The sequence below is a fragment of the Zalophus californianus genome, chromosome 2 (assembly GCF_009762305.2).
Source record: "Zalophus californianus isolate mZalCal1 chromosome 2, mZalCal1.pri.v2, whole genome shotgun sequence".
Classification (NCBI taxonomy): domain Eukaryota; kingdom Metazoa; phylum Chordata; class Mammalia; order Carnivora; family Otariidae; genus Zalophus; species Zalophus californianus.
Window position 1 is genome coordinate 54,318,348 of NC_045596.1, and position 20,096 is coordinate 54,338,443.

The window sequence follows — 20,096 nt, forward strand, 5'->3', positions numbered from 1 at the left end:
TAAATTATAAGTTGAGAACTATTTATTCCTGAAAAAACTGCTAGAGCTTTTGGGGAAGAAAAAAAAAAGTTGGAGCCTGGGGGATTCTTGAGTGAGGTTCTCATTCTACCCAAGTTGATCAGGAGGGATTGTATCTTTAACAGGCTATGGCTGACTACAAAAACCAACAACTCTGCCCCAAGAGGGAATGGACTTGATTCAGTGCAGCGGTGTTAAATCTATAGCTTTGTCAGTTAATGTGGAGGAAATCAGGAATGGCCACGGAAAACCTGTAGTTACTAGTCAAAAGTTATAGTCCCAGTTCTTAGCAACAGAACTACCAGAAATTTATTTAGATGATCCTGGAAACAAGACAAACACAGAAGGGCTAAGATTAGTTCTGTACACATCCTGTCTAACTCAGAAATGAGGCAAACACAGGAGAGACCCCAGGAAGACTTGAGAACTGGTCGCAATACTGAATGTATCTCCCCTATCCCACACAGGGAACAATTAGCAGAGGGTAGAAGGTCTAGAGACTCAAAAGTGTTTGATGTCAACCTCTGTTTAAACAATGGCTGACTACTAAACTATATAGAGACAGAGGTTACCCCTAGGGAGCCAGGATAAAAACTGAAATAAAGAATTTAAAAAACTGAGCGGAGACACCACAGGGACAATAGATTCCACAGTTTGAGTCCAGGCAAGATCATAAATTTAAAAAAAGAAGAAAGAAACCTTAGATACAAAACATAACCAAGAATTGCTACAATATATTACCTAAAATGTCTAATTTTCAGCCAAAAATTATTACATGCAAAAAACAAGCATGAAACATGTTAATATGTAAAAATGTTAAAAATGAATCAACAAAATAGGAAATCTATATAACTACAAAAAGAACCAAATTTAAAAAAAAAGAACCAAATTTAAATTCTAGAGTTAAAAAGCATAATTACTGAAATTAAAAATAAAAATGGGCTCACCAGCAAATATGAGATAGCAAAGAATCATTGATTTAAAGACATATCAATAGAAAGTATCCAAAGAATTAAAATAAAAAAGATTGAAAAAATGAACAGATCAGAAACCAACATATGTGTAATGAGAGTCAGAGGAGGAGAGGAAAGAAAAAGGAGAAAAAAACTTTTGAATAACAGCCTAAAAGTTCCCAAATTTGATTAAAAACAGTAACATTCAGATGCAAACAGCTCACCAAATCCCTAGTAGAATAAATACTAAGAGAATCTAGAAACACCAGAGTCAAAATGATAAGACTAAAAAAATCTTCAAAGGAGCCAGAGAAAAATGATTCACCACACAGAAAATTAACAATGGACTTACAAAAAATGATGGACAAAGGCAATGGAAAAACAAAGTCAATGTGCTCAAACAACAAAAAACTATCAATCTAAAATTATCTATCAAGTGAAACTATCATTCAGAAATGAAGTCAAAATAAAAGCATTCCCAGAAACACAAAAATTAAGAGAATATGTTGCTAATAGGCTTACCCTGTAAAAGGTACTAAAGTTCTTCAGGCTGGAAGGAAAAATGCCAGGTAGTATGTTAGTTACACAGGAAGGAATGAAGAATACCAAAGACAGTAAATATAAAAGATTGTATATGTTTTCTCTCTCTTCTTAAAAAAAAAGGATAATTCAAAACAAAAATTATAACAAAATTGTTGGAATATATATACAAATATATGCATATTATAATGTAATTTATACAATGACATAGTATAAATTAGAAGGGGAAAGAAGTGAAGCTAAAAAAAATGCAAAACTGATAAATTTTACTGAAATGAAGTCAGTAGTAACCTGACAGAGACTGAGATAAACTTAAGATGAATACAGAAATCTCTATAGCAACCACTAAAATAACTGCTAACCCAAAATAAAACAGGAAGAAACAACTATAACAACAAAACCCCTTAAGACATAGAAAACAGAACAGCAAACATAAATTCGATCTTACCAATATTTACATTAAATAAGTGGATTACATATTCCAATTAAAAGGCAGAACCTATTACACTGGATTTTAAAAACTCAAGATCCAACTATGTGCTTTCTATAAGAGACAAATCTTAAATTAAAAGACATAATAATGTTAAAAGGACAGAAAAAGATACATCAGACAAATGGTATATACAAGACAGCTGAAGTAGCTATATTAACATCAGACAAAATAAACTTTAAAATGAAAATTACTAAAAGGTATTTCATAATGATAAATAGCTCAACAGTAAAACAATGATAAATGAATATGAACCTAATAATAGAATCAAAATAGATGAAGCAAAAATTGACATATAAAAAAGAAATAAATATTTAATAGGTAAAATCAGAGGTATCAACACTCCTTCATCAGTAATGGAAAGAAAAACTACACAAAAATCATAAGTATATGGAAGACTTAACACTATCAACCAACAGACATAGAATACCCCACCCAACAGCAACAGAATACACATTTGTTTCTAACACAAGGAACATTCTCAAAGACAGACCACATTGTTGATCATAAAATACTATCAATAAATGTTAAAGGATTCAAAGTGTACAAAGTATGTTTTCTGCATACATCAGAGGCTAACAAAATCACACTCACAGGTTGAATACAGATCACTGCATTTTGTATATAAAGTTTTATTGCAATATAACCACATTTATTCATTTACTTATTGTCTACTGATGCTTTCATGTTTCAGCTGCAGAACTGAGTAGTTGCAATGTAAACCATATGTGGCTGCAAAAGCTAAAACTGCAGAAAAACTTAGCAAATCTCCAAATTAGTTCAGAAAAAACATATCTGGAAAAACCCCAAATATTCACAATTTACAAGAAACACTTCCAAATAACCCACTGGTCAATGAGGACCTTACAAGAAAAAATTTTAAATATCTTGAATTAGATGACATATCAAAGTGAAGCTTTAAGTGGCTGAATTAGAAAGGAAGAAAATTCTAAAATAATCTAAACATTCATCTTAAGAAGCTAGGAAAAAAAGGGCAAATCAAACCCAAAGTAGAATACACTAAATTATAAAGATTTGTTTATTTATGAGAGAGAGGGAGAGAGGAAAGAGGGAGATGGAGAGGGAGATGGAGAGAAGCAGAGACCCTGCTGAGCACGGAGCCCAGACCAATGAGGAGCTCGATCTACAACCCTGAGATCATGACCTGAGCTGAAACCAAGACTCCCAACGCTGGACCGATTAAACCACCCAGGTGCCCCAGAATGCACTAAATTATAAAGATGAGATCAAAAATGAATGGAATAGAAATACAAAGAGAAAAATCAATGAAACTAAAGTTAACTATTTTGAAAGAACAAAACTGATAAAACCTTAGCAAAAAATGACCAAAAAAAGGAAAAAATAAAAAATAATTATACAGCAAAATCTGTGCTTCAGATACCATACTATTTTTATATTAATTTATGTGTATTTTAAGATTACTTTATGTCAAATCTCAAAAAAGCTTCTGAAAGAGAAAATATTATAAATTTAAGAAAATCAAGGTGAAAATTTAGAAATAGGCAAATTCTTCAAAAATTAGCTTACCAAAACTAAAAAGATAAGAAATCTGGATATTCTGGTACTTATTAAAGAAGTCAAAGCCATAATTAAAAAATCTCTCCATAAAGAAAACTCCAGACATGGATGGTTTTACTGGTAATTCTAACATTTAAGAAGGAAATGTTACCAATCTTTTAATAACTCTTACAAGGATTACAAAAAGGAACAGTGTTCACAGGGAATACTACTCAGAAATAAAACATGAATGAACAACTGATATACATACCAAAGTGGATGAAACTTAGACACTGTGTTGAATGAAAGTATATTTTATGAGCCCATTTATATAAAGTTCTAGAACAACCTCCCTACCACTATAAAAAAGAATGGTGGTCCAAGGGCCCAAGTCAGGTTGACAGGTATTGAATTAGACAGAATAAACTTCCTGAAGTGGCAAAAGTTTTATGGGTTACTTAATGTATAAGATGTACTTGCCAAGAACTCATTGAACTGTAAGATCTATGCATTTGACCATTTGTAAGTTACATCAATAAAATAAATGCTTCACTTAAAAAAATAATCAAGCCATTGCAGATTACTGAACAAAAATCTGGCCAGTCTAGGTAAAGAGGGAAACACATCTAGTCCTGTAACTCTTGACTTGGGAAAGCAAATATAACCAGTTTCTCTAGTGATAAAAAGTTTATTCATATACTAAATTCGGCAACTTATGGAGACACTGAGAAGTTAATAGACAGTGTCTTAGCAAGCCTCACAGGAAAATAAATTTGCATCGGATTTTTTTAAATAAAAGAAACAGTTAACGCATACTGTTGAATTACAATGACAAATGAAACTAAGATTTTCAGGTTAATATGAAAATACTTATTAAAATGACTTCAGGAATAGCTGTTAGCAATTTGTTTGTGACATTTAGTCATTTTCTCTCCTAAATCTACATATTTTTAGTGCATCTGGTAACATTAAGAAGGCTGAGTTATTTTTTAAGGATCTTTCACACTGATTCTCCTTCTAATAGAAAGACGAGTGCTAAGCAGAAGCATTATTGTGAAACCTAAAGGTTTCAGAGAGAACATGGTCCTGCCGACATTTTGATTTCAGAACTGTGAGACAATAAATTTTTGTTTTTAAGCCACCAGTTTGTACTATATTTTGTTACAAAGCCCTAAGAAAGTAATACAGATGTATTATTTACATATACCACAATTCTCTATTATTGGATTATTTTGTTAGTGACTTAAAACATTTGGAAAAGATTACTAAATGAATGAACATATTAATCAAATCTCTTCTAAAAAAGAAATGTCCTATATTTCACTGTGAGAGCAGAGATTCTTTTCATGTTATTAAAATACTATGAATATGGGCATCACTACAGACTATGTGTACATTTATAAAAAAAATCAGAAGACACATGGGGGTTTGAAATGTTTATCAGATAAAAGAACACACAAAACTGAGTAAAATTTTTATTTTAAAATATCACAAATAATTACAAAGATAAATGTCTCAACTGCACAAACTGTTTTATATATACGTGTGTGTATATATATATGTGTGTGTCTACATATATATACACACACACACGTATTTAAACTTTGCTTCATCTTTCATCTTTTTATCTGAGTAAAAAGAAGAACACTTTCCTCATTCAGGAGATTTTTGATGTTGTAATAATTACCTAGAAGTAAAGCAGTAAGAAAAAAAATTATTTCCATAGGAATCATTTCCTTTTAATTAAATGTTTAGCCATCACTAAGGCAGTTACAGTATATAGTACCAAATTTTTTTTAATCAATTCATCTAACCTAAAGTAGGTCTTATTTAATTCTTAAGTCTATTTAATTCCAAGAACTAAAAAAATCCAAGAGTTAACCATCACCTGTGATCCAGATAAGGTTTGAGAGAAATGAAAATCTCACATCATTCTGATAACGAATGCTAAGGTGAATTAGACAAGGGTGAAGAAAGAGAAAATTTCTATATATTAGAAATTGATACATATTAAGATTAACTGAGTTATAATAATCATAATGTGTTCACAACAGTGCTGGTACATACTAAGGACTATATAAACACTGCTATTATTTTTGTCTCCTTTCATTAGAATGTAAGCTCCATTAGGGCAGGGATTTTTTCCCCCGTTTTGGTCACTTACGTATCCTATACTCTTAGAGCAGTGCTTGACAGACTCTCAATCACCTTTGTTGAATGATGAATAAATAAATGAACAAATTAAAAGTCCTCTTTCCAGAGGCTTGTGCTCTTTAATAGCTGATGAAACACACTATTCTGTATGTTTAAAATAACCTACTAAAAATTACTTGACTACATAGTGTCTTATAGGTAATACGGCAGAAATAATTTTCCTACTACCTTGGATAAAACTAAATATTTTTACATTTTGCAATAAGCAATTCTTGTTCAATTTTCATGTACCCAAATACTAACATACTTACCTAATGATAAAATCAAAATATGTATTGGCATGAGTCACATGACATTTCATTTTGACCACTGTGGCTTCCATTTGCATGGTACTCATGAGCAACTATATAAATATTTTAACTATATGAAAGAAGATGTCTTTATTTTTCTTACCTGAAGGAACATAGAACGAATCCCCAGTTGTTATTATATAAGGTGTTTCATGTAAGGTACATAAAAGGTCACCAAAGTTAACATAAAAAACCTGTAAAATTAAAAATTAAAATCTCATTTCAAATTCAACACCACCACACTACAAAGAAACTTAAAGGAAATGTGGTAAGCAGAATAATGACCCTCCAAAGATGTTCACACTCTAATCTCCAGAATTTGTTTTGTTACATGGCAAAAATGACCTTGAGATTGGGAGATAGGTAAATCTGGATTATCTAGCTGGGCCTTTTCTAATCACATGAACCCTTAAAAGTGGAGAATTTCTCCTAGAAGCATAAGAGAGGGGCGCCTGGGTGGCTCAGTCGTTAAGCGTCTGACTTCGGCTCAGGTCATGATGCCAGGTCCTGGGATTGAGCCCCGCATCCGGCTCCCTGCTTCGCAGGAAGCCTGCTTCTCCCTCTCCCACTCCCCCTGCTTGTTTTCCTTCTCTAGTTGTCTCTCTCTGTCAAATAAATAAATAAAATCTTAAAAAAAAAAAAAAAAAGCAGAAGAGAGATGAAGCAGAGGAAAACCAGAGAAATTCAAAGCATGAAAAGGACACAGACTGTTGCTGGCACTGAAGATAAGAGGGCCATGAGCCAAGGAATATAGGCTATTTCTAGTCTAGAAGCTGAGACTGAATTCTGGCTAACAGCCAGCAAGGAAATGAGAGCCTCAGTCCTACAACAACACGGAACTGAATTCTGCCAACAACTGAATAAACTTGAAAGCAGAGTCATCCTAAGCATCTCCAGAGAGGGATACAGAGCTCCCAATATCTCGATTCCAGCCCTGTGATACTCTAAACAGAATACTCAGCCAAGCTCACGAGGATTCTAATCTATAACTGTGAGATAATAAACGGGTGTTGTTTTAAGTCAATGAATTTATAGTAATTTGTTAAAACAGCAATAGAAAACTAATACAGGAAGAAATTTCTTTTGTTCTTATTATTTACCAGCTTATGAAAATTCAGAACCACAGTAAATAATATCACTTAGCTATACTACAAAATAGCTAGGTTTTAGGTACACCTCTTTAAAAGTTACATGGTTGGGTCAAGTAATTCAATCTGACAGATGAAAGAGAGAACAAAAAGCAAAACAAGTAAATGATACATTTAAACAAGCATCAACATCAAGAAAGAAAAAGAGGATAAATCTAACTCTCAGTCATAAAGGCTTCCATATTCATATTCATGGCAAATTTTACATTTTATACATAGGTAGCACCCTGGCAATGATCTGGTTTTGGGGTTACTAAAAAAACATAAAGCCTTCAAACATTCAGATTCAAATTTTGAGATTCAGCCATCAAAAATATATTGCCTCAGAGAATCACTCCTCCTCTTCCACCTCCTTCTCTTTTTTTTCTTAACACTTTGTAAAATGAGCCTAAAATACCAGAAAAACAATAGCAGCTAGCACGTACATAGCACTTACTCCTTGCCAGCCACTATTCTGAACACTTAATTTGTATTCATTTAATGTATGTAAGTAGCAATGAGACAGGTACTATTTTAATAGCTTTATACAAATGAAGAAAATGAGGCAACAGAGGTGTGTAATTTTCCAAGTTCACAATGTAAATGGCAAAAATGAGATCTGAACTCAGGCACTTTGATTCCAGAATTCACGCTTTTAACCACTATAATATGCTAACTCCCTAAGTAGGAAAAAAGCTCTTCAAAAAGTTCCAAAGGTACTTTATAACTTAATAAAAAAAAATTTTTTTATTACATCTAAAAGAATTTTTGCCTCAATTTAAAAGACAAAAAGGTAACAAACATACTACCCAGAAAGTCAAGCATATATTTTTAGGTGTTTTTTTTTTTTTCTTTATCTATTTAGTTGAGCTAAGTACACCTCTTTCCACTTCTGCAAACATTTTAATAGGAAGGCTTTTCAAGTACACAAAAACAGAATGATGAACTCCCATGAATATCTAATACCAACAATCTTCCCTGTTCCATCACTTTACTTCCCCCATTCCATGTTATTTTGCAATAAATACCCCAACATCATAAATCATCTGTAAATATTTCAGTGTGTACTAAAAAATCAAGGTGTTTTTAAAATTTTTATTTATTTTTTAAAGTTTTATTTATTTATTTTTTTAGTAATCTCCATACTCAGCATGTGGCTTGAACTCATCACCCCAAGATCAAGAGTCACATGCACTACCAATAGAACCAGCCAGGCACCCCCGAGGTGCTTTTTAAAAACACAACTACAAAAGTTTTATCACACCTAAACATAAATAAATATTTAATATCAAATACCCAGTCAGTATTAAAATTTCCAACTGTCTCTTAAATGTATTTTTAAGAGTGTTTATCCTCTTAAATTGCTCAATCTACAGTAGTTCTCAATTTGAAGGTAATTTCTCAATTTCAGGAGACAAGAGGCAATGTCTGGGAACATTTCTGATTCTTACAACTAGAGGAATACTATCAGAATCTAGTTGGCAGAGGTCAGGGATGCTACTGAACATCCCACAATGCACAGGAAGCCCTTCTACAATACAGCATTATCCAGTCTAAAATGTCAGTAATGCCATGGTTGAGAAACACTGATCTAAAGGTTCTACTTGGTTCTTTTTTATTCCTTGCAACTTACCTATTAAAGAAAGCAAGCAGAAAAGTTTGCTGTAAAAATCTTTGCATAGTTGAATTTTGCTGATTACAACCTCAGGTATCATTTGAAAGGTCATCTATTCTTTATTTCCTTAAATTGGTAGTTAGATATTAGAGTTTTGATCAAATTCAGGTATTTTTGTTGTTTGCTTTATGTTTTTTTTTCTTTTTTTGGTTTGTTGGTTTGTTTTTAAAGGAAATGGAAGAGGCAAAACTATTTCATACATAGTACTGTATTCTTCCATCAGGAGGCACATAAAGTCTGGTTGTCTTCATTTATTTTTTTCTCTTTCTTTTTTTTTAATATATTACTTTTTTAATTAATTTTTTAACCCCATCCTCCCCACCTCCTTCCCTCCAGCAGTCCTCAGTTTATTTCCTATGATTAAGAGTCTCTTATGGTTTGTCTCCCTGATTTCATCTTGTCTTATTTTTTCCTCTCTTCCCCTATGATCCTGTTTTGTTTCTTAAATTCCACATGAGTGAGATCATATAATTCTTTCTCTGATTGACTTATTTCACTTAGTATAATACCCTCTAGTTCCATCCACATTGTTGCAAATGGCAAGATTTCATTTTTTGATGGCTGAGTAATATTACATTGTGTGTGTATATACACACACACACACACACACACACACACACACACACACACTACATCTTCTTTATCCACTAGTCTGTCCAGTGGACATCTGGGCTCTTTCCATAGTTTGGCTATTGTGGACATTGATGCTATAAACATTGGGGTGCAGGTGCCCCTTCAGATCACTACATTTGCATCTTTGGTATAAATACCCAGTAGTGCAAGTGCTGGGTCATATGGTAGCTCTATTTTCAACTTCTGGGGTTGTCTTCTTTTTTAGATGTTAGCAGACATTCATATTCAATGCCTAGACAGATCCAACAGTTTATCAGGGATTGCAAAATGGTAATATTTTATTCTACCATTCCTTTTTCATTTATTAATTGGAATATTTTTAAAGATTTTATTTATTTATTTGAGAAAGAGAGACCACAAGCAGGGGGAGCATCAGCGGGAGAGGGAGAAGCAGACTCCCACTGAGCAGAGAGCCTGATGTGGGGCTCGATACCAGGACCCTGAGATCATGACCTCAGCCAAAGGCAGAGGCTTAACTGACTGAGCCCCCAGGCACCTCTAATTGGAATATTTCTAAAAAGGACAACTTCACCTCATTTTTATTTGGTTACATAATAGTACAGTTTATAAAAAAAGGGCAAAAAAATGTTTATTTCCCTTTATTTACCATATTTGTTGTCAAAATAAGTTAGGCTTCTAGAATTCTCCAAGAGCAGTGAATTAGTTTTTCTTTTCTATAGCAGTTTTTCAAATTCATGAATTTAAATATAATGGATATGTATCAATCCATTTAAGTTATTCTTACTGATTCTCAAGTTTTCACATCTTTGTCCAGTGAGAGCATCTTCAAGTTGGATCCTGAGACCTTATGACCCAATTCTAATGGTCTTTGGTAAGTTTGCTAGCAGTTATGATTAAAAAAAAACATTTCAAGCTCAGGAGCATTTGGATGATGCAGTCAAGTAGGCCTCCAACTCTTGGTTTTGGCTCAGGTCATGTTCTCAGGGTTGTGGGATTCAGCCCCATGTCAGGCTCCACGCGCAGAGCAGAGTCTGCTTGAGACTCTCTCTCCCTCTCCCTCTGCCCCTCCTCCCCTCTCTCTCTCTCGAGCTCAGCTCCAGGCTTGCATTCAGACATTTCTCTAAGGAACTCTGGTTCTTTAAAGTATGTTACTCTCACTTCTTTGTTTTTTAGTTCTGGAACATTTATTGTCTAATTTTTCAAATATTTCCACCCCTTCACTCATTTGTGTTTTTTCCTCTCTTCTCCTGTTTTTTTTTCTGTTCTCCACATCACTTCGCTTTTTTATTTTCCATTTCTTAATCTCCTTGTCTTTTGGGAGAGCTCCACAACCAACTCCCATAGTTAATCTGTTAATTCTTCTGTGGTTTGATTTTAACAAATCTACTACTGCTACTATCTCCCTCTCATACAGATTCTTTAACACTGAGTTTGAAGGAAAGAGTTAACAGCCTATGCTAGTTCTCCATCTGGTCCCTTTTGTTTCTCAAAAGCATATATTTAAAAGTGTGCTTCATGTTTTAAAAAACGTAAAAATACTCTATCATACAAAAAAATAAAAAAACTTTAACTCTGATTTTCATTATAAAAAGTTAAAGGCAATACTTAGAAGAAATAAAAATCAAGTATAATCATCTGATAACATGTTATTTTTCTATAGTTCCTTCAATTTGCATTTTTAAATTCTAGTCAGAATAAAATAGAGAGTTTTCTATTTTCCATAAGTTTGCTTAAATATTTATCCTAAAGGTCTTCTTATATGGCTATTCTTCAAAAATAATATGCTTAAACTGATATAAAAATACTTATTACAGTACCTGGAACATCTAAGTGCTATATAACTGCTTATTATCATATAATGACATCTTATTAAGTCAAAATATAAAATATAACCATTTCTTTCTGCAACACTTTCCAATGGTTTCTAATTTTTGCAATTACTATCAATGTTACAAATCAATACCTATATATCCAGCTTCCCCAGCCTTTAAATTATTTTCTGAGGAAAATACTCTGAAATGAGATTCATAAATCAAAGGGTACAAATATTTTTCCAATAATTCCTACTAGCTAAGTAAATATAAAATATTGTTTTTAATGTGGATTCCTTTGAATAGCAGTCAGATTAAATACTTTCAAACATTTACATTTAAATTTTCTTTTGTATAATAAAGGCATTATAGTTTAATGGGTAACTGCTATTATTTCAATGATGATATTTCATAATGCTTATCTTCATTTTATATTAATTTTATATTAATTAACTTAATGATTATGCAGAAGTCATCATTACTTTAGTTAGTTCAATGTGTTATTTTTACTCTTTTAATAGTATCTGGAGAATATTTTAAGATTGGGTTAAAGCATATTTTAAAGTATTTTAAATCTAATTCTAGTTATACTAATGTATTAATGAATTACTCTTTGACCTTCATGTGTACCTTCGTTTCTTGCCTCAATTTGCCCTTCTTTGATAATATAAACTCAAGGGCTTGATCTTTCTTTTTTTCTTTCTTGAGTTTAATTTTGTCAGTAAAAATAATTGTTTTGAATGCAATACTCCAGTAACTCATTGTATCACAGGTTCCTGAAATGTTACCTACTGAAAAATGTGCCTTAGACTCAGTATTTTTAAATGGCAGTAAAATAGTAAATATTATTAAAATTTGGTGATATTCAAGTTCTGTAATTTTCAAATTCAAAATGTACAAATACAACATATATCTATCTCACATCAATGGTGCAGGTGCGTGTACCTCCAATGAGAGACAAAGGGATGGACTCACCTTGAATCTCATTATAATTTCAGCCAGTAATACTGCCACATATAGTAATACATTTAGTGCTTATTGAAGTAAGTAGCTCCTAGTCCTCAGTCTACTGCTGATTACATGATTCTGAAGAAGACTTTTAAAACCTCATTACTGCTAAACTACATGATCCGTGAAATGAAATTTAGACTTAATTTTCAACAACTCTAATGATTTGTTTGCAAACCTGTATTCTATGGTTCTTTTAAGTAAAGAACATTCCTTAGCCTGCTTCTCCCTCTCTCTCCCTCTGCTTGTGCTCTCTCTGTCAAATAAATAAATAAAATCTTAAAAAAATTAAATAAATGAATTGGCTGCTTCAACACTTTAAAAAAAAAATTTTTGAATTTCAAGGTTACACCGCTATGCACAGAACAGGTACTTTTAAATAACCACTAGCTGACTGACTAAACAGATTTAACAGAAAAATTCTCTATGCACTACAATAATACCATTTCTGATAAAACAGCATTTTTAATGCCTCATCAAGTCCAACAAATCAGAGTTATACCAACAGAGCAACATAAACATATGGAGAAATATACTCACCAATATATCTGAGCCAACATGCTGCTTTCCCTTTTCTTGATGTGGTCCTAATATTAATTTTCCAGTAGAAAAAATAGGTGTATCCAGTGTTTTATACACTTTCAACTCACCATGCTCAACAAAAAATTGATACGTATCTCGTGGCCTTAAAAGATCTAAGGGAAAAGCGCTAATATAAATATAAAGCAAACAGCAATAATAAAGCTCATTGATATAACATATACACACACATATACAACAGAATTATTCCTAGATATAAACCTGCCTTACAAAGATAGAAGTGATTAAGGTCATTTACTTGAACTAGAATGGCAGAGGTCAAATTTTGTCTGTCTCACAAGTTGTGTGACCAGGCAAGTTAGTTCTCTCTCTCTGCCTCTCTTTTCTTTTCTATAAAATGGGACAATATAGTTCATCTATGTTAGAATTGTGAATATCAAATGAATTAATGTGTATAAAGTATTTAAAATACTGTCTGGCACAAATAAGCATTAGGTAGGTCTTAGCTATTAATAATAACAATGGCAGTATTATTATTTCTATTATAGCTCAGACAGAAAACAAAATTAGCTAAGAAACAAGAATTCCACATCTTTAAAAAGTTTAACATAGCCCACAATTAACAAATATATCATCATAATAGATTATTTTGTGCTTGCTTGACTGATTATTAAATAGCAAGATTTTTATCAAGTAAAGCAAGGGTACTTACTGTTGCTCACAATCACTATCTCATTTCTGAATTTCCCTTTTACTTATAAACTTTTCCAAATATATAGTTTAAATATTCTTCTGCAATCAACTTCTGTTTCCTTGGATATTTGGGAATGTTAGTAATCTCACAGATTACAGGATATAGAAAATACATAGACTCAAGAAACAGACAAAAAGTTAAGAACTCCTGACAACACTCACAACTTTTCCAACCTGATACAATATAGCAATGTTTTTAGTTAAGACAGTACACTAAACAAAATTTTCTGTACTTCTACCTCTGTTGCCAAATAAACAATCTGATTATAAAAATAACTTTACTACTTAAGATGTCAAATGGAACCTATTTCACAGCCAAAATTTTAATTGGGAATACAATTACTGCCTCTCTGATTTGACCTATTTGTCCTCTGACTTAGGATAAATGGTCCTCAGTACTCACCAATACAGTCAAAACAGCTAAAACACTTAAGTATTTCCTGTATGTAAATATTACCTGTTGGTAAATAGCTAAGTGTCCCCTACTTGCCCTCATCACACTACAGCCCATCCTTTGGAACCGATCATGGTCTCAGAGACAATGTACTTTTAATGCCTATTAGATACAACAGTAGGCCTCTAGAACCCTCCACTGGCCTTAAGGTTAAGCCTGGCATTTGTGTGGCATATCAATGTCCTTGCTAGTCATCACCCTAAAGGTCTGATTTCCTAGGTACTATTATTGGCATCCCATGGCTCAGAAGGCTGTCTAAATCCTGCCCACAATCCCTGCCTAGACTCACAGTAAGGGTGTATTCTGGGATCTACCAGCAAATCGCAACAGCTACCCATAAAAAAAACCCTGTTCCCATGTGTCATCTTGGTTAAAGAAGGCCTGGGCCCTACTGGGGGAGGCAACACTCCTGATGATAACACCTGTACCCTAGAGGATAAATACATTGTGCTATGTGTCCGCTAGACATTGTTTGCTATCAGAGCTCCCCCAGAGTAGTCCTCACATAGGCTGCTTATTGGAATTAGAGACTCTACTGGACTTTGGCTCTAAAAGAGCTGGGAAGAAAAAGAGAAAGCAGATAGGCTAGTCATCAAGCCAGCAATCTGTCCTTACTAATTGTTAAATTAAACATTTTCATTATCCCTAATCTTACCCATGGGAATAATCTCTCTTGTTTCTGGGTCCTTTACCCTTGTTGGCTGCAATGGATCTCCCAGAGGTATACTCAGATCTACCATGAGTTTATTCTCTGCAAAAGAAATATCACTGTAATACAAACTACTTACTTAAAATTCTTCTCAATTAAAAGAAAGTCTAGTATGAAATACAGCTATGGACAAGTTGTAAGAAAAGAAAAAAAAAGACTACCACAGGCATAACAATCTCTTCCTATTTTCCTATTTATAAATGACTACTCTGATAAACAAAAATTCAAAACCACAATGATTTAATATAGAATCAAACATACTAAACTTATTTTCTGTAAACCTGTTATGACAACTGTTGATATTCTTGCATCATGAAAAATGTTTTGAATATTCTCTCAGAGAGCTAGAAATATGTAATACACTAAAAATTCATTAAAATGTCTATTTTAATCATAATTTGAGCATGGGAAAAGTGAGCTTCAATGACAGGGTAATTTACTCATGAGAAGTGTTTTATATTATGCTATTAATGATTTTTTTAAAAAGCAAAATATGTCTATTTTCAGAATTTGGAAAAAAGAGTGGACATTAAAAAGTGAATTCAAGGGGCGCCTGGGTGGCTCAGTCATTAAGCGTCTGCCTTCGGCTCAGGTCATGATCCCAGGGTCCTGGGATTGAGCCCCGCATCAGGCTTCCTGCTCGGCAGGAAGCCTGCTTCTCCCTCTCTCACTCCCCCTGCTTGTGTTCCCTCTCTCGCTGTGTCTCTCTCTGTCAAATAAATAAATAAATAAATAAAATCTTTAAAAAAAAAAAGTGAATTCAAAACAATAGAAAAAGAAAACACATATTCCAAAACCTATAGGTTGCAGCACAAGCAGATGTTAAGAGTGAAATTAATGCTATAAAATGTTTGTATTAAGACATAAAGTTCGGGCGCCTGGGTGGCTCAGTTGGTTGAGCGACTGCCTTCGGCTCAGGTCATGATCCTGGAGTCCCACATCGGGCTACCTGCTCAGCAGGGAGTCTGCTTCTCCCTCTGACCCTCTTCCCTCTCATGCTCTCTCTCATTCTCTCTCTCTAATAAATAAATAAAAAAAAAAAAGACATAAAGTTCAAAGAAACAACTTAACATTACACCACAAGAACTAGAAAAAGATTTAGCTGAAATTTAGTAGAGGAAGGAAATAACAAAGAAAAATCAGAAATAAATAAAATAGAGACCAGAATAAACAATAACATAACACTGAAAGTAATGACCAGTTTTGTCATTTGATTTCTTATTTGGCCCAATGCTTGCTTGTGCAGTAGTGTATTGTTTAATATTCACATACTAAATATTTAATAGTTTACATTGTAGATTTTCCAGCTTTGTTTTATTGTTGATCTTTACTTTTGTACCATTGTGGTTGGAAAATGTACTTGGTATGATTTCAGTCTTCTTAAATTTGTAATATTTGTTATGTCTCTTTTTATGTGAGGATTCTTCTGTGTGTACTTGAAGAAAATGTGTATTCTATTTTTCTTGGATGGAATGTTTTATATATATCTTCTAGAACCATGTATTCTGAAGTATGTTTCAAGTTAAAAACGTTCTTGTTGAAAAAAAAATAACTTTCACTGAGGGTACTCATTTAAAATAAAGCATATAAGAAGGGAGGTGGGTGGGAGGATGGGTGAAGTAGGTAAAGGGGATTAAGAGTATACTTATCGTGATGAGCAATGAGTAATGATGTTTAGAATTGTTGAATTACTATATTGTACACCTGAAACTAATATAACACTATATGTAAATTATACTGGAATTAAAATAAAAAACTTAAAAATAAAGAAAAAAAAGTGAATTCACCCTGAAGTATTACATCTAACATTTTTACAAATAAATTTCAAAATTTGTAAAGAGCTACTTCTCAGAGCAATATTATTTAAAATAAAATCTAAAAGTTACTTTCAGGAATAAGTTCATACTTCTTTCCTCATTATCAAGACAGATCCTTTTCCTATTAACCATTTTGTTGACTTTTCCAATGTTTCCTTTTGACTTCCTTTTAGATGATACTGTGTCTGGGGACAGTATTCCACCAATCACAAATCCCCCTGAAAGTTAACAACAAAAAAGGTAAAGTGTCATACCTGAGAGAGTAAAAATACTGAAACAAAATTTAAATTACTATAGCACATTTCCTTTCAGACTACCACAGAATCCAGTACTATTACTATATCCTAGAGCTAGTAACTCAAATAACACAAATACCAACCAATTCCACTTATGTTTCTACTACCCTAAATCTAGATGACTGATAAAACATGATAGAATCTCTGTTGCTTGAAATCAAGTCAGGTTGAAAAACAAAGAAGACAAAACCCAGCAATGAAGTATTTATAATAATTCACAAGTGAGCTTAGTTCTTTGACTTAGATATATCTACCACAGAAAGGAACTAACTTTCTTGCCCACTGTCTATATTTCTGTAGAGAAATATGATGAGCAAATGGGATGAGAATAGTAAAGGGGAATATTTATTACTCTTTGCCACTTTTATAATTTTCTCATGTTCTGATCTAATGACTTAATTTATGCAATTAAAAACCTTGTTCAATAGTATGGAATAATAACATTCTCAAGCCACACACTCACCTCAAACTGCTACCAAAGACAGAAAAAGATAAGCATTTCTATAGTATTCAGACAAATCTGTACTTGAATCTGTTCTGGCCTCATTTTTGGAAGACGATGATAAAATGAGGTAATTTATGTAAATATGTAAGACAGTGCTTTGCACATAATATAAACTGTTGCATCCTCATTATTATTTATTGTCAGATATTAAAGTGTAAATTGGAATTTACCTGATGGCCTTCCATGATAATCTATTCGCTCTCCCCGCCAATATTCCAAAGGTTTCAGTCGTGTTCTCTTGGTCCTGCGAACATTTGGTGTGTTGGAAGGCAATACTGTAAAAAGATATTACACAAAAATGTACACATATAAATGTTTAATTGGATAGTCTTTGTAGTGGAACGACTGATATTACCCTCTAGAATACTAATGTTTCTAGACAAAACAGTAGAAAAACAAAAATTTTATAATATATTTGTGCTAATAAAGAAATGCCAATGAAAAAAATAAGCTGCTAGATTGGCCAAGATTAAAAAACTTGGTAACACGCAGGGTGAATGATGTTAAAGGTACACAGAAATTCAAATATATTTTAAGTAGAAATGTAAAATGATTGAAGGCAATTTAGCCATAACTTGATTCAGAATTTAATTTACAGAAAATGAGTCTGCAAAAATATTCACAAAAAGAGGCAAAGCTAGAGGCGGTCCAAGATGGCAGCATAGGGAAGACCCTGAACTCACAACCTCCATGGACACACTGAACCTGCACCTATATATAGACAAATTCCTTCTGAAGAACTGAGAGCTGACTGAACAACTTCTGCTCAACAAAGGAGAGAGGGACCACAGAGAGAAAGGCAGGAGAGACAAGACACGGTAGTATCTGAAACTTCACCTCAATCTGATGACCTGCAGAAGGGAAGAATGTCACTGAGAAGTGCACAGATTCACCTGCCCTGAGGCACAAAAAACCCAAAACAAACAAACAAAAAAACCAGTGGTTTAAAGGGTAACTGACTATACCTGAAGAAAATCCATTTACTAACCCTAGAGCATCTGCGAAAAAGTGGCACAGCTACTGGAACTCTCTCCAGGTCACAGGTGCTGGCAAGCACCATTGCTTATGTTCCTCCACTTTGATAATGCAGATGGGATCAGAATTCATGTGCTCTAGTTGGCCTGCTAGGGCTACCATAGCCAGATCCAGGACCCAAGCTCCAGCCATGCCCACAGGGTAGCACCCCACCTGCCATGCCTTATCACACCAGGGTAATCACAGCCCAAGCACACTCCAGGTCTAGTCGGCCACCCAAAACCACCAAGCACACAGAGTCTACACAGGGGATATTCCTACACAAGCCTGCTTCTTCAAGACCAGGAGACATAACAAAATAAGGACACATGTTCATGCTCATGTTCCAAATGAAAGAGTAAGATAAAACTCAACAACAACAACAAAAAAACCTAAATGAAATACAGAAAAACAATCCACCTGAAAAAGAGTTCAAAGTAATAAAAACGCTCACCAAACTTGAGAGAAGAATGGATGAACTCACTGAGAACTTCAATAAAGAGACAGAAAATAAAAATAAAACAATCAGAGCTAAAGAATACAAAATTGAAAGGAAAAATAGACTAGAGGCATTAACAGCAAAGGATGCAGAGGAATGGATCAGTGAGATGGAAGACAGGGTAGTAAAAAAGCACCTAAGCTGAAAAGCAAAAAGAAAAAAAAAAATTTCTAAATGAGGATAGGTTAAAGGATCCCTGGAACAACATCAAGTGTAATAATAGCAGTACTATAAGGGGTGCAGAAGAATAAGAAGAAAAGAGAGATAGAAGGGCAGAAAACTTAACTGAAGAAATCATAACTGGAAACTTCCCTAATCTGTGAGAGGAAACAAACATCCAAGTTCAGGAAGAAGAGAGCACCAAATAATATGAACCCAAGGAGGTCCACACTAACACACAAAATAATTAAAATATCAAAAGTTAAGATAAACTAGAAATCTCAGAAGCAGCAAGAGAAAAGCAGATAGTTATGTACAAGGGAAAACCCATAAGGATATCAACTGATTTTTCAGCAGAAACTTTGCATGCAAAAGAGAGAGGCAGGATATATTCAAAGTCCTGAAAGGAGAAACAAAACAAAACAAAACAAACAAAAAAACCCATGAATGCTCTTCCAGGGAAGGTTATCATTCACAACTGAAGGAGAAATGTGAATTTCCCAAACAAGTTAAAGAAATTCATCCCTACTAAACCAGCCTTACAAGAAATATTAAAAGAATTTCTTTAAGCAGAAAAGAAAAGGCCATAACTAGAAGTAAGAAAATTAGGAAAGGAAAATTTTCACTGGTAAAAGCCAGCATATGAAAAAGGTAGTACATCAATCATTTATAAAGCTAGTATGAAGGTTAAAAGACACAAGTAGTAAAATCAATTATATCTAGAAAAATTACTTATAGGATTCACAAATAAAGATGTAAAATTTTACATCATATATATATAAAACATGGAGGGGGAAGCAAAAATATAGTGCTTTTAAAATGTGTTGGAACTTAACCAACCATCGACTTAATATAGACTCCTATATACACAGAATGTTATATATGAACCTCATGTTAATACCATAAATTAAAAAAACCTGTAATGGAAATACAAAACAAAAAAAGAGAGAAAAGAATACAAGCATAACACTAAAGAAAGTCATCAAATCACGAGAGCAAAAAAAAAAGAAAAAGAACACTACAAAAGCAACTAGAAAACAATGAAAAAAATCGCAATTAGTACATACCTATCAATTGCTTTAAATGTGAATGGACTGAATGCTCCAATCAAA

The 20,096-nt window shown here is 33.3% G+C and overlaps 1 protein-coding gene across 3 annotated transcripts in view; it reads right to left on the reverse strand.

Moving 5' to 3' along the window:
* Nucleotides 1-2,102: 2,102 nt before the first annotated feature.
* Nucleotides 2,103-20,096, reverse strand: part of CENPC (centromere protein C) — an 87,365-nt gene continuing 69,371 nt past the window's right edge. Inside the window, exons 16-21 of one of the 3 annotated variants that reach the window (XM_035726281.1) lie at nt 17,483-17,587; nt 16,601-16,729; nt 14,641-14,736; nt 12,779-12,933; nt 6,127-6,217; nt 2,103-5,206 (exon numbers count right to left, since the gene is read on the reverse strand). In XM_035726281.1, the coding sequence (XP_035582174.1) occupies nt 5,136-5,206; nt 6,127-6,217; nt 12,779-12,933; nt 14,641-14,736; nt 16,601-16,729; nt 17,483-17,587 (647 nt within the window). In that variant the 3' untranslated portion in view covers nt 2,103-5,135. Of the gene's footprint in view, nt 5,207-6,126; nt 6,218-12,778; nt 12,934-14,640; nt 14,737-16,580; nt 16,730-17,482; nt 17,588-20,096 lie in introns of those variants that run through there. The other 2 variants (XM_035726280.1, XR_004819925.1) reach the window with 2 other exon arrangements.